Here is a 13,890-nt window from a genome sequence, read left to right on the forward strand (position 1 = left end):
GTCTCTCTGGCAATTCTGCCCAAGGAGGAAAATTCAGGATGACTTTTCAGCCAGAAGGTCTGATTTGAAAAATGCTGACAAAACCAGGCATGCAGCCAGTTCTGAAACCACAAGAAATCACAAGTCTGGAGTGCAGGGGCTGTTTTGTGGACTCACCTTCAGTAAAGAGAGCTCAGTAGATTCATTCAGCAGCGTGTGCTGCTGGGCTGTTTGCAAACAAGAATGGCTGTACAGGAGACCTTGTGTAAACTGAGGCAAATTTCACTCATTGAGGCAGTCCAGAAGGAAGGCAGAGTGACAACAAACTCTGTGTTTGGGTCACAGGTGAACTTGGCATAAACTAAGCCATGCTTAAGGCAGATTTAATTATACCAGCAGTCAAGCAGGTGCCTTACCAAAGCTCCAAATACCAAGTGGCACAAAGCTGGATTTAGTCCAGGTTCCTTTCCACTGATATTTGTGTGTCAGCCAGAATGGCAAATCATTGTAGTGGAGAGGCTGGGTGAGGGGAAAAACGCTTTAACAGGTGGGACAGATGGTCATAAAGGGAATAATGCTAGGAGAAAGCAGCTGGCTCTGGCTGAAGTCTAATTTGTGAGTCTTCATTCCTGCCTTATGGCTCTGTTTCTGAAGGTGAGCTGAGATTTTCTAGAAATCTAGAGAATTCTAGAAATTGAGAGATTTCTAGGAATTGCTGTAATGTGGGAAGTGTGTGTATAAAAGTTAAGGTGAGAATATAGGTCCTGGGTGTAGTATGATGCATTACAATAATTATTTTTCAGCCTCTGTAACTTCACTGTAAAATCAAGACGGAAAAACTTCAAAAATGAAGACAAAACCAGCAACAGAAAATGAAAATAAAATAGCCTGGATTCGTTCTAGGGAGCTTCTCAAACATTTTTGTGGAAGACAGTTATAGGGTTACAATTTCAGAAACTATAGCTAATAATATTTCAAAGGAATCAAGCTGACCCATGGGGCTGAGCAAAGCTGCAACTCTGTGCCAGTGACCTAAGCAAGCCAAGCTTGTGGGAGTGCAGAAAACAGGGTATGGTTTTGGTTAAAGCTTACATAAAACATATTGTTTACAGTGGGTCATGCCCAGCATCTGAATGCCAGATTAGCCCTCTGAAGACATTTCTGTTCAGAATGCAGTGCTGAGCTTTTTAGGTGGGGTGAGCTGCTTTGAGTTTTGCTGCAGTTTCTGCCTGGCTTTGAAAGGTGGAGTCAGAAAGTCCCTGTACACTGGGAGGGAAGGCATGAATATTACCACAATTTCTGGCAGGCAGCGAGCCCCTCTAACTGCTGCCTGTTCTCCGTTCTCATGCTTCTTTAAAAGCAGCAGGTCAGAATTGGCATTTCCTCCATCCTGACTGCCCCTGAGCTGCCTTAATTTGACTCAATCCTGCAATTAAAAGTCTCATCCTGCAGGTCTGTGGTTTACAGGGCATTTCATGCATGGCATTTAGAGTTGCCACAGGAGCAGGGATCTTGGAACAGCTAAGAAACGTGGAAGGAAATAGTGATTATGCTGCAGTTTCCTGTATGGTAGAAAGTGCCAGATTTCCAGGATTTATCTACCAAGCTCCTTCCGTGTGACTGAAATCTTCTTGCCTCCCTCAGCTGTTGTATGCACTTACACATATATTTATTTAAATAGCAGATGGTGATTTGTGACCACACCTAAGTTGGAGTTTTTGTCTAGAGGCAGCACTGGATCTCTGTGAGGGGATATCACAGCAGTAATGGAGAGCACAGTCATCCTTTGTGCCACTGAATGTTTTTTTTGGGAAGCTGGATCAAAAAAATGCACATATCTGGTTTTGTTCTTGCATTTGCATCCAATAATACCACAAAACAGCACACAATTATGTCTAAGGCACTTTAATTTTTATGACTAAAAATCTGGTAGTTCATTTAATGCATTCATTCTGCTCATTGTGCTGCCACAAGACAGAATTAATGCTGCTTGGAGAATGTAGAAGTCTGTTTCCATATGTAACTCTGATTTGGTTTCTTTAATGTGTGAATTCTGACTTGGCATTCCTAGCACTGTTAGGAAGCTAAAGGTGTCTGGGATGCCTTTTATTTTTTTCATATCCTGAAAGATGATTTAATGTAGCCTTTTGTCTTGGAATTTGTCTTTGTTTTCCCTTTGAGGCTGATACATGGAGCACTTCAAAAAGGTATTACCTGCTCCTGTAATGTTTCTCTGAGTTTCAGTGATCTGAAGCTCTGGAAAAACTGGCATTGTGATGGTGCAAAGTTTGTTTTAGTTTTTAACAGCCTGTTTAGCGTGCCAAAGTGGTGCAGACTTTCTAGGGAATTTCTAGGGAATACTGGCTGGTTTGCCACACTGAGGCAGAGTGGAGTAGCTGTACTACAAGTGGGCCTGGATTGAGTTACTGGTGTGAAGGCTTGTGGTGGCAGCAGGAGAAATGTTTAACTGTGTAACTCCTTTGCTTGTGCTGTATCAGTGATGTTTTCACCCGGTGCCTGGGAGGAATGATGAGGAGGACTCCATCTTATCAGGAGGCTAATTAATCTCTTTATTAGACTGTATTATTCTATACTATATTACATTGCATCTAAACTGGAAGGTTAATTAATTACTTATTAGACTGTATTATTCTATACTATATTACATTGCATCTAAACTGAGTGTGCCAAGCACTGCACTGCACTCCAGTGCACAGCATCTGGTGACTGCCAGCCAACAGTCCTGACACAGAAACCTGGATTCAGCTGGTCAGGGAGTCAAAACATGCCAGAATCCAGCTATCAGTTCTCTTCAGAGAATTAACAATCTTCCACGATGCTGCATTCCACTTGTGAGCAGCACAGGCACAGCAAATGAGACAAGAATTGTTTTTCCTTTCTCTGAGGTCCAGAGAATGGGAATCCCAGAATATCCTTGGGAAGCTGTGCCTTGCTTTTCTGTGGAGAGAGATGTGGCGACAGTGCTCCTCTGAGTATCTGTGAGTGCTCCCCGAGTTTTCTGCCAGGCTCTGAGGCAGTGGGATGCGAGCCCCTGGCAGGCTGGAGCAGGGCTGGGCTGCAGCTGCTGACCCCTGTGGGCATCTCGGGCTTGCTGGACAAAGGGCAGTGCTCTGCTGATACGCCTGCAGGGCTTCCAGTTAGGCTGCCTCACCTCCAGCCATACTGAATTTTCCATAGTCATGTATGGCTTGTTATTTGTTTCTTGCATTGCTGTCACATTTTTAAGCTTCCAGTTAGGCTGCCTCACCTCCAGCCAGGTGAGGTGTTGGATATACTGAATTTTCCAGAGTGATGTATGGCTTGTTATTTGTTCCTTGCATTGCTGTGATGTTTTTAAGCTGTGAATTATTAGGTGATGCTGTGCAAAGTATTGTACAAATCTGAATATAGAGATTATTTCCACTCTATATATATATATATAAAAGCCCCCCAAAAACCCAATCCAAAAAATCTCCATTTATCTGCAGAATCTAAATCTGCAGCATATTTACATGAGAAGAAACTGAAATTCTTTTTCCAGTGCAGGTTCAGATTTCCATTTGTGGTTCAAATTGAGGGATTGCCAGTGAAAGTTTTACATTACTGTGAGCCATATTCATTTTTATACTAAGTGAGCCTATGATTTGTGGTAAATACAGTGGGATATAGGATTCCTTGTTCTGGGAATTGGGAGAGAGAACAATCCATTTTGAGAAAATAGATGGTTTTAAGCTTTTTTTAGAAAACTATATGGTATGTGAAAAGTTTGCTGACAGTGATAAACAACAAGGAGTTCTCTGATCCTGTTTTTTTTAATGAAAGAGGAAAATTACTCTTTTACCTAACTTTGTTTCCCATCAAATGCAAAGATCAAAGTATATAAAATACTGAATAGTCTAATTTTGAAATAGCATCCTAAAGTCTAAGCTAATTGGCTTTATCACATTAGCACATGAGTGTGACAGGGTTAAAGTTCCACTTCTGGAGGAGTTTAGGAGGTACTGAGCAGTTTTCCTCTATTTTCATTTTATTGGAGCAGTAGGTAAAGTTACTGATGTGCTCAGAGCATGTGGATCAGGGGAGCACTCAGGTATTTTTGGAACGAGGAAATACACACACACATTACCTACAAGGGTAATAAATATAAAGCAATTTACAAGATTTATATATGTTCAAATATCTATTATTTCCTCCCCAGCTTGTCCTCGATTTGTCATTTTCTGCCGACAGAAATAAATTATTTACCTGCCAAAGCACATGTGCGCTCAGTGAGGCTTTTTGTCATATTGCAGCTGTTGATTCTTCAGGGGTTTTGGGTGTTAGGGGGGATATTAGAAGAATGCCCTGCATTCCCATTTTTAATTCTACGTTAGACTCCATTTTAAATTTTGCTTGATAAGATAGAACATTTCCTTTATATCAAACTGTATGGGGAAAGATTTATTGTAGAAATTTAATGACGTCTTGATGCTGTGATGAGCAGTAGCTCCTCAGAATGTGTGTACAGAAAATCTGCTGTTATATAAACTGTCTTTAGGCAGTAAAAGAGAAACAACTCATTGGAAATGTGTAACAGGATACAGTAAGCATCTCCAAATTCTTTGGAAGAGGGGCTCCCATCGGCCCTGGAGGGGCCCTCTGTGCCTTTGCTGAATGCAGAGCTGGGCTGCTCTCCTGAAGAATTCCTGTTTTCCTGCTGTCCAGCCTGATCCTCTTCAGCTAAAGCCCTTCAGATACCATTTGGTGGCTCATCTCTGCATCAGCTCCATGGAAGTACAGAACTGTAGCCACAGGAATGCCAAGCTAGAGGCCAGCTCTGTCACTGTCATAACAATATTTAGCTTGTGTGGGCTGGGCACTGCCTTAGAAAAGGTTATTCTGATTTTATTTTGATTTCAGCTGAATCTGTTTGCTTTGTGTTATTGTCAGTGGTAACAAAACTATTTGTTTTTTGTGTTGTGTTGAATTTAGAAAGATGGGTGAGTAATAATACTGTTAAATCTGTACTTTCACAATATATGAATACTGTAATAATAGTGTAATCTGTACTGTACTTTCATATCACCTGGTTATGCATCCCAGGTATGTACAGGCTGCAGGATTATTTCAGGTGATGTACAATCAAATCCATGCCCTCATCTTTACCTGCCCATAGGAAAGCTTTATCCAGTCCCAGGATAAAGAGGGCTGGGTGATTCCTGTGATATTCTGCATCCACGTGGGCATGGCGCAAACTCTTCTCAGTATTACTATTTATAGGTGCACCAGACTGACACATATGTGCTGCTCTCACTCCGGTTATTAGGAAAGAATTTGGGATCCGAGGCAGCTCCTCTCAGTTTCAGCTCGATGGCAAGTGGCTCTGTGTTTCTCTTCAAGTGGGTGATGTTCTTCAAGCAGCTGCAGGCTTTTAGCAAATAGGTTTTCTAAGCTGTAAGAGAGGAACTGATTGTCCCGTTATCTGGAGCTGAAGGATTTGCAAATAAGGCTAATTGTCTTCGGCAAGTAACGGGGAGGTTTTAGTCAAGATAAGAGGAAACTGCTAAAAAAACAGCCAGGGGCAGTTTGGCTGAGTTTACAGCACAAGAAAGTGATGCTTTGTCACTTTTTTTCACGAGGAGCTTAAGATGTGTCTGTAAAAGCACAGAAATCGTACTGGAATTTTGGAGATTGCATTTAGCTTGTATCATTTTCTGGATTCGTTTTTCCCAAGCTAAAGAATTGCTTCTGAAATGCAAGGCTTAGCACCAGTCAGTGATCAAAGAAAACTCATAAACTAACCCCAAAACTTAAAAAAATCCGTAGCATCCATACCTATTTCCAAGGTTTCTTAAATTTTAATGTCATTGTGATCTTGTGTCCCCAGTTTTGATAGTAAATGTGTTCTTTGCTGAACACACTTGACTAGAAGCTGCAATTTAGGAAGAGAATTAAGTTGGATTTTTTTTTTTTCCATAGGATTCTCTTGGCCTTCCTGCTTGCTTTTGAAAGGATATCCTAACTTTCCATGAATTAACAGCTTAGAGAGTTGGAAGAGGTTTATGTTAATCCTGTATTTAGTCCCTGTTTTTAAGAAAATACTGAGTGGAATGAAATGGCAAACTGGCATTTTCATTGGCAGATCAGACACTGAATTTCATGGCAATATTTAAGTTTACCTTCTGTCTGCCAGTGTGAAAGGGAGATGGAATCTGAGTCAGGTGTGGTTAACTGAATGTTTGAAATGGTTCCCATAACCTCTGTACGATATAGAGACTGTACCATGAAAGCATTTTATATTCATCTTTCCAAAAGGGTTTGGTTGCCTGCATTCCATGAATCCACTTCCCTGCTTGTCTGCAAGCTTATTAAAATCAGGGTAAGAAGATTTAATTGCAACTGCTCAGGACTTGGACATACGAGATTATGATTCTATTCTTGGCTACTCCACACAACGTTTGTGACTCGCCAGGCTACTTAGGCAAAATACTTCCAACTTGTCTGTCTGAAATTTAGGTTTGCAGTTCATTTCTTCCTTCAGCATGGCTACTTCTTTCAGAGAAGGTTAGATGCAGAAAAAAAAAAAATCTCATTTTTTGTTCCAGTTGCTTCATGTGAAATACAAATGATATTTCCCAAACCAGGAGACACTAGTGTCTTGAATCTTGGTGCAAAGATGTGTTATTGGTGAAATGTCAGAGACCTGTCTATTCCAGTCTTGTGTCCAGGGCAGTGTGAGCCCTCAGCTTGTGTTAGACTCAAACCTTCTCCCAGGCAAAGTCTTTCTAAAAATGGAGCGCTGTGTTTGTGCTGCTCTGCAGAAGTACAGTGGTTGTGAGGCCAGGAGCAGCACAGCATCAGGAATTGCATTAACCAAGCTGTCAGATCTTTGGGAAAAGCAGTTTGTGTTAATGCTGCACCACATGAATTAGGTAACTAGCCATGACTGCCGTTAGTGAATGGTCTTAGTTCTGTTTTTTCTGGTTTTTTTCTGTTTTACTGTTTGCTTACAAACATACGAGAGGACTTTCTGCTGTTATGGAATTGCAGCCTGTGTTTCCCTAAATGGAATTGCTTCTTTCTAATCTGAGTCCCAGGTGTGTGTGCACTGCAGTTGCATGGCCAAAGAGGGACTTTAGAGCTGACTTGCCCAAAAGTAACATAACAGAGAGCTTACAGCAGTGTGTTTTTCACAGCAGTGTGTTTTTCACAGCAGTGTGTTTTTCACCCCAGTGCAATGGCTGCATTTAAGCCTGCTCACACTCCCTGCTCACCCCCCTTAGCTGATGGGAACAGCTGTTGCCAAACAAGTGATTCATGGGACCAGAATACAGCCAGGGTGTCTGGTTTTATTCCAGTGTTTAATAGACTCATCAACGTCTCTGTGGTCTGAATTACATAGACAGAATCATATCTGAAATGCTTTAGAGAATTTTTTGATAGGAGAGATGTGGAGTGACTGGTTTGTGTAGCTCTGAAAATACAAATAGCTGGAGTAGAGGAGGTAGACCCCACTAAAATCAAGTAGATTTGTTTCTTAAGATTTCTTTAATATCAGGTGGAAGGTTTCCTTAGGATCTGTAGGAACCCCATTCCAGCATCTTTCTTAACCTTAAAAACACTTCTTTTAAAATGTGCCAGTGGAGAACGAACTAATGAGGAATGGAAGAAAAAAGCCCCAAACCTAGCAATTATAAATCCATTTAATTTTCCTGAAGCAGAAGAAAGGGATGAGGCTGTGAAGATTTCAAGTAGTTTTTCCTGCCTTACAATCCAGATTCCTACAAAGCTGGAAGAAAGGGTCTTGATTAACTTAAATGATCAGTGGGAAGTTATGCAGGCAGCATTTCAGCAACATGGAAACACTCTTAAAATTAGCTAGTGCCATTGAAATGAATGATATGGTTTTAGGGCAAAAGAAATTTCTTTTCTGTTTTCTCTATCATCTAGCCTGACTGTAGCTTTCCAACATCTTTATTTCCCTTCTTTTGTGTTTTGAGGGCTTTAGAATATATTTTCAGCTCTGCTGCTGCCCTGGGTGCCCTTTACATTCCTTGAGGCAGGAAGTTTGTGTCAATTCCAACCACTTTTCTCTTTTCTTGTCAGAACAGGTTTACTTCCCTACCTCCTGCTGCAGATCAAACATTCCTGCAGCAGGGCTGGAGCCTCTGTCAGATCAGGGGAAAGGTTAAAGGAGGCAGCAGTAGGTTATGCTGCCCTCCTGTTCCTGCAGAGTGTAGCAGAATGTCACTCTTTGGTGAGACAAATGTTTGAGAAGTATCAGTTATGAATAGTTTGGGTGAGATGCCTTGCAGAGGATGGGCTGGATGTAGTCCTTCCAGCCATATTTTCTGCTGTTTCCATGTCTGTCTCCCAGCTGATTCAGAGCCTTGACTCTCTTTTGCTTTGTCATTTGTTCTGTGGTTTATTATCCAAAGTACAGCCAACCTGATGCAGTGATTCCAGGACTCAGTCCAATTACATGTGCTAACATATTCTCAGTTGAAGTTTCAAGGAAGCTTTATGCTGAAAGATTTCTGTTATTTTTGATATTTACCCTGGGATTACAGAAGACTGTTTTTTGTTTTGTTTTGTATTGTTTTTTCCTTTGGTGATAGTAGTAGTAGTAAAAATAGGCCTTTTTTTCCTCCTCAAATCTTATTATAATATCTTGGCACACTTTCCATTCTCAAGCCTCAGGCTCTGTTGTAAATTTAAAGTAGTATTGATGGTTAAGGGATTATAGGATTGCTTACATAAATGTTACTTTATTCATTCTCTCCAACTCTCCTCAGCTATGCTTTGTTACCTTTCCCCATCACAGTAATTCCTTGTGCTTTGTGTAATCTGTCTCCTTCTCAGGGTTTGTTCCACTGCTGTTCTCAAGTGCAAGGGCAGAACAAGTTATTTGATTTTGCCTGTGCTTCTGTGTTTGTTGTTGCATGAGAAGGCCCTGATCTTTCCTGGGACATGCTTACAAAGTCAGCATAAGATAAAAAATTATTGCAGTTGCTTGTGATCTTGAATTAATCACCTAGACTGGAGGTCAGGGAGGTCACTTATTTCATCAGAGGAGCTTGCAGTCAGTCTCACTTGGGTGCATGTTAATGTTTTGAGGATCTCTGCTGAAGCTTGCTGCTGTTTTAGGTGACCTGTGAGTTATTTTACAGCTAGGGCTGCCAAGTCTGTTTTTACTCAATTAAGTGATAGAAATGCCTGGCCTAGCACAGTGCTTAGAAAAGTTTGGGTGTGTCAAATGAGCTAGACCTGTTACAGCTTATGGTCTGGGATTTTCAGTGCAGTGCACGTATCTGCAGCCAAGGATCGTTTGGGAAGGCATTGACAAGACTTGCTAGAAAGTGTAAGACCAAACATGCCCTTGCCATCCCATCTGCACCTACCTGAGATGGCTGCCTAGGGTAAGAAAGGTAGGAATGCACCAAGGAGAGAGCAGCTCTGGCCAGGGGCTGCTGTCAGCTCCAAATCCACTTAAAGCCCTTGCAAAGGTTGGGTGGAACGAGCCTTGAAGTGACAGCTCAGCCAGGCACCAGGATGTGCTGTCACAGCCTTGATTGGAACTGACATGGACCAGCACATCTCCTTTAATTTGACCCAGGTCATAATTGAGAAGATGTGTTTTGATGGAATGATGAATTTTAGTTTCAAGAGGTCACAATATGTCTTCTTTACTTGGGCTGGGTAAAGCTTTGCCCTGGAAGAAACTGCATGGGAATGAGCAGGCACTTTTCAGCTGAGGGGCTTCTCAGAAGGTGTCTCTTGGGGCCAGCAGCCCTGTGTAGGTTTAGTGTTGCCATATAAGCCCTGAAAATCAACAGTATGCAGCTGGTTTCACTCCCTTTTGCCTACCATAGGCAGGGCAATCTGATATTTCCCATTCCTTACCTGAGTGTCCTGGCCTGGGATGTGGGAGGGACATCTTCTGTGTCCCTTTCTGCTGAGACATGGAGATTTTGCAGGCTTGGGACTGTGTGATTTTACTTTAGAAAACAGGTGCCAAGTAGCTGCACTCAGTTAGACCATGTGCCACATCTCCTTCTTTTTTTAATCTCCCCTATCCTTTTTGTTCAGCAGTTACCAGTTTTCCTTCCAGTTTAATGGTTTTATTGGGCAACAGCATCAGGAGGTGCTTGAGAGTGTGTTGGATAAACAAAGCAAACACAACATGAGCCTGGCTGAAAATTCCCCTTGGTGTTGGCAGTACAAACAGTGGAGATCTGGATGGGTGCTAATGCCAACCCCTAATGCATCCTTAACATGCTGCTTTTAGGGCTTGGGGAATGTTGGCAAAGGAAGAAAGGAAATTGCTGTTTGTAAAGGTCACAGGTGATAGCAGGGTGGCACTGTGATAATCTTTAAAGAGTAATGTTAACATTATAGGCATTGATACTTATTCAGACCCTGGCATTTGTCACCTGGCCTCGCTCTGCCCCCCTTCTGTGGGTTCTCCTGAGTGTTTGATTTCCTTCCTGGTGCTGCTTGAGCAAAGGGCTTGTGAGCCAGGTGAGGTGTTGTGTAGGGTGTCCTGCTTCTCAGGGACCCAGAAGAGGCTGAGCCAATATTTCATGCAGACCACACTGTGGGAGAGCATACTCCAAGGATGATCCTCCAAAACCTCCTCCCAGTGTGTTCTCCTCCATGGAAAAAGAAGACCAATTGCAGCACTTGATGCTGTCTTGACAGAAAAATTCTTTGGATTCTGAATGATTTGGGTGCTGTTGCACGCTGTTAATTTGAACTGCTTGGTAAAAAATGGAGAAAAGGACATAATGGGTAAAGGAATAGAGCCCTAAGAAAGGATATTAAGAAAGTAACGGCCAAAAAAGTGGATCTCCAGAGAACTTAGTCATGTTAAAATTGAGAATGAGAAAATTTGCCTTTTTGCCTGTTGAATGATTGTTGCCCTGCTGGTCTGTGCAGTTTAGCCTGTCTCTAAGGTCTCAGCCAGGCTGTTCCTCCTGTTGTTTGAAGGAATTGTTCTGGGTCAAGTGATGTACCTGACACTGTTGACTCAGGTGTTGGCACAGGGTCTGAAGGAAAGCTGCCCAAATCTTGAGGGAGGTGAAAAAGAGCAAATAATCAGATTGTGCAGTTCCAGAAAGCTCTGTGGTCTGGGAACTGTCTGCTTCTTTTCTGGATAAGATCTGTTTTTTCTGTTTTCTTCTTCTCTTTTCCTGCCTCTCTGGGCTTTCTGCCTTCAAGGGACTCAAAGTGAAACACAGTGAGTGTTTCTTCATTTGTTCAGCTTGCTGCTCCCTCTGCACTGCTTGTGGATTTATGAGAAGAGTCAGGTTAAAATCCTTTCCCATCCTTAAATAAAAGCTATTGTCAACCCCAGCAAATTTAAGAAGCTGTTTTGAAGAGATGCCTTTCAAGTAGTTGTGCTGCCACCACTGAGGAGGCAGCAAAGGGAGTCATAAAAGCAGAAATCAGGACACTGATGGGAGTTCTAGAGAGGCTTCCTATGATAATTATGGTCCCCAGGCCACTTTGTTGTAACCATAATTACCCTAATGAAAGTGACCTGGGATGCAGGAGCCTGGAGTCCGGGGAAAGCAGTTGATGCCACGGGAAGAGAGTGTTCTTTAGCAGCTGTGCTTCTTTGCAGAGATAAACCCAGAGATACAGCTTTGTTCCTCACACCCAAGCCCCACTGACATCCCTGCTCCCCTGTAATTGTTTTCTTGAGCCGAGTCCTGCACTGTGGATAATTGCAAACACTCCTCTGTGGTTTTTATTCTGATCCACATCTTCTGTGATGCCTTTTTTCCCTAAAGCTCGATAAGAGTGCTAAGAGGTTGCCAGGTAAAATTGATTTCAGGACATCATTAGGTGGTGCTTCTCCCATTGGAGCATTCACTGTCAGAAGAATAAAGGGCAGAGTTGAGAAGAGTAATTGTTGTTTCATCAGATTATGTGTTAATTCAACCACACTAATGCACTGTAATATCTAGACAAGCCCTATAATTGGAGATAGTTGAATCAAGCTTTTAGCTATTCGTGTGCTCCTGCTCTAAGTTAATTTCACATCTAAGCCATTAAGCAAAAAAACCTCAACCAAACCTAAACCAAAACAACTAATCAATAAGGAGCTGGTCTTTGCTCATTAAAGACATCTTGAAAATCAGGTTATTTACAGAGATGGGGGTACACTTTTTCAAAAGCTTGGGACTGATTTTGTCTCATTTTGCAAAATGCATGCAGGGGGTGAGAAGTCCAAGACACTGAGTTCTCTTGCAGAAGCACCTTTTTAGATCAAATAATAATTTTGCAGATTACTTGATCAGTATTCTGCACTGCCTCTGTTCCAGTCTGTTCCATATGCACCCAGCACAGAGGAGCAGGATTTCACCTGGGGGGCTGCAGTAAGGGCCAGTGCTTTCTGAGTTACATTAGGAAGGAAAATGGAGCTTTGAATGGGGTTCTTTGAACTCTCCCTGGCCTCTGAGCAGCAGTTTAAATGCTCAGAAGGAAGCACAGGAAGAGAAAGGAGAGGGTGAATCAAGGCTCTGCCTGCTTTGTGGCCCTCTCTGGTTGTTCAGCCCCTCCCTACCTGTGAATAAAAGGGGAGTGACGTGCCAGAGATCTGCATTCCTGATCTCCCTGCTGTTCTTCAGGATGATTCACACCACACCACAGGAGCTATCATACAGAAAATGAACTCTATCCCAGCCAAAACCAGTACAAAACCCTGTGGCACATGTCTGCAGCTGAGAGAGTCTCTGCAGCCCCTGGTGCAGGAAAGCATTTAACCTCTTTCCTAATGGGGCCTTTCTGGGGTCATAAGTGTTTGAATGAGCAAGTTATTGTGGCATAAGGGACTGCTGGCTCTGGTCTCTCACATTGTTTTTTATTATGTATTAAAGGAAAATCAGTGTGACATCTACTTAGTTGTGATGGTGATTAATTTCTGATGATCAGCTCATGTTCTGAGATACAGCAATTGGGTGTTTCTGGAACTTGTACAGGGGTGTTAAACCTGAGTGTCCAAGAGCTTTCATGTGCTAATTTTCTGGTTTTGTACCTTGTACTCCTTCCCTAACTTAATTCTTAAACAGAATTTCAAAATATGCTACTTCTTCTACAACAGCACTGTGTGTATGTTTGTGTGCACTTTATGAATATTTTGCCAGCTGCTTAGAGGTTAGTTGCCTTTAACCATCATGCCATTAAATATCCCTACAGAGCAAATATTAAGGCTTGTCCTTGTTCACTGATGCAGAATAATTTCAAATCAGTCTGACTTCATTATTTTCATACACTTCATTTTTGTCTCTGTGTTCCTTCAGGCTTCCGACTTGATAATCACCCCAGCTACGACGTTCAAGGAGAAACCAGACCCCACAGGTCTGGTGTTTGGAACTGTGTTCACTGACAATATGCTGACAATTGAATGGTCCTTGGATTCAGGATGGGAGAAACCCTGTATCAGGCCTCTGGAGAACCTCTCATTACATCCAGCCTCCTCGGCCCTGCATTATGCTGTAGAAGTGAGTAGAGCATTGATTTGGAAACCACTGTTTTGTATTATTAGCTCTGGAAGCCACAGCTTTGTAATACAAGGAGTATTACAGCCTTAAGTTCGTTAGAATTGAGTTACAGCTTGTTCTGTTGACTGGTGTTTTTCCAGAGTAATTGCATTATTTAACAGGGTTATGTGTGACACAGAAGCAGCTGTGGCCTGGGGATGGCAGCACACCTAAAGTCCTAGCCTAGGGAAGGTGAGCTCTTTCTTGAGTGGTGATAAATTTTTTTGGAAAACCGTTCTTGTTCACTGACAGTGGGTTGGCCCAGTTACTGTCTCTGATGTGTGTCAGACCATGAGCTTCTCAGAGTAGCTTTAATTTGGGGGCTGAACGTGCACTCTATGAAAGTCACTTGAAGCTGGTTTACAGGTTGACAGCTTGGATTGCT

General features: G+C 42.3%; 1 protein-coding gene across 5 annotated transcripts in view; it reads left to right on the forward strand.

The window, feature by feature from the left end:
- BCAT1 (branched chain amino acid transaminase 1) overlaps positions 1-13,890 on the forward strand; it is a 57,841-nt gene that overhangs the window by 17,272 nt on the left and 26,679 nt on the right. For all 5 annotated transcript variants that reach the window (XM_038153912.1, XM_038153913.1, XM_038153914.1 and 2 more), the window contains one exon: positions 13,266-13,466. In XM_038153912.1, coding sequence (XP_038009840.1) covers positions 13,266-13,466 — 201 coding nt within the window. The remainder of the gene's footprint in view (positions 1-13,265; positions 13,467-13,890) is intronic.

This window comes from Motacilla alba, chromosome 1A, assembly GCF_015832195.1.
Source record: "Motacilla alba alba isolate MOTALB_02 chromosome 1A, Motacilla_alba_V1.0_pri, whole genome shotgun sequence".
NCBI lineage: Eukaryota > Metazoa > Chordata > Aves > Passeriformes > Motacillidae > Motacilla > Motacilla alba.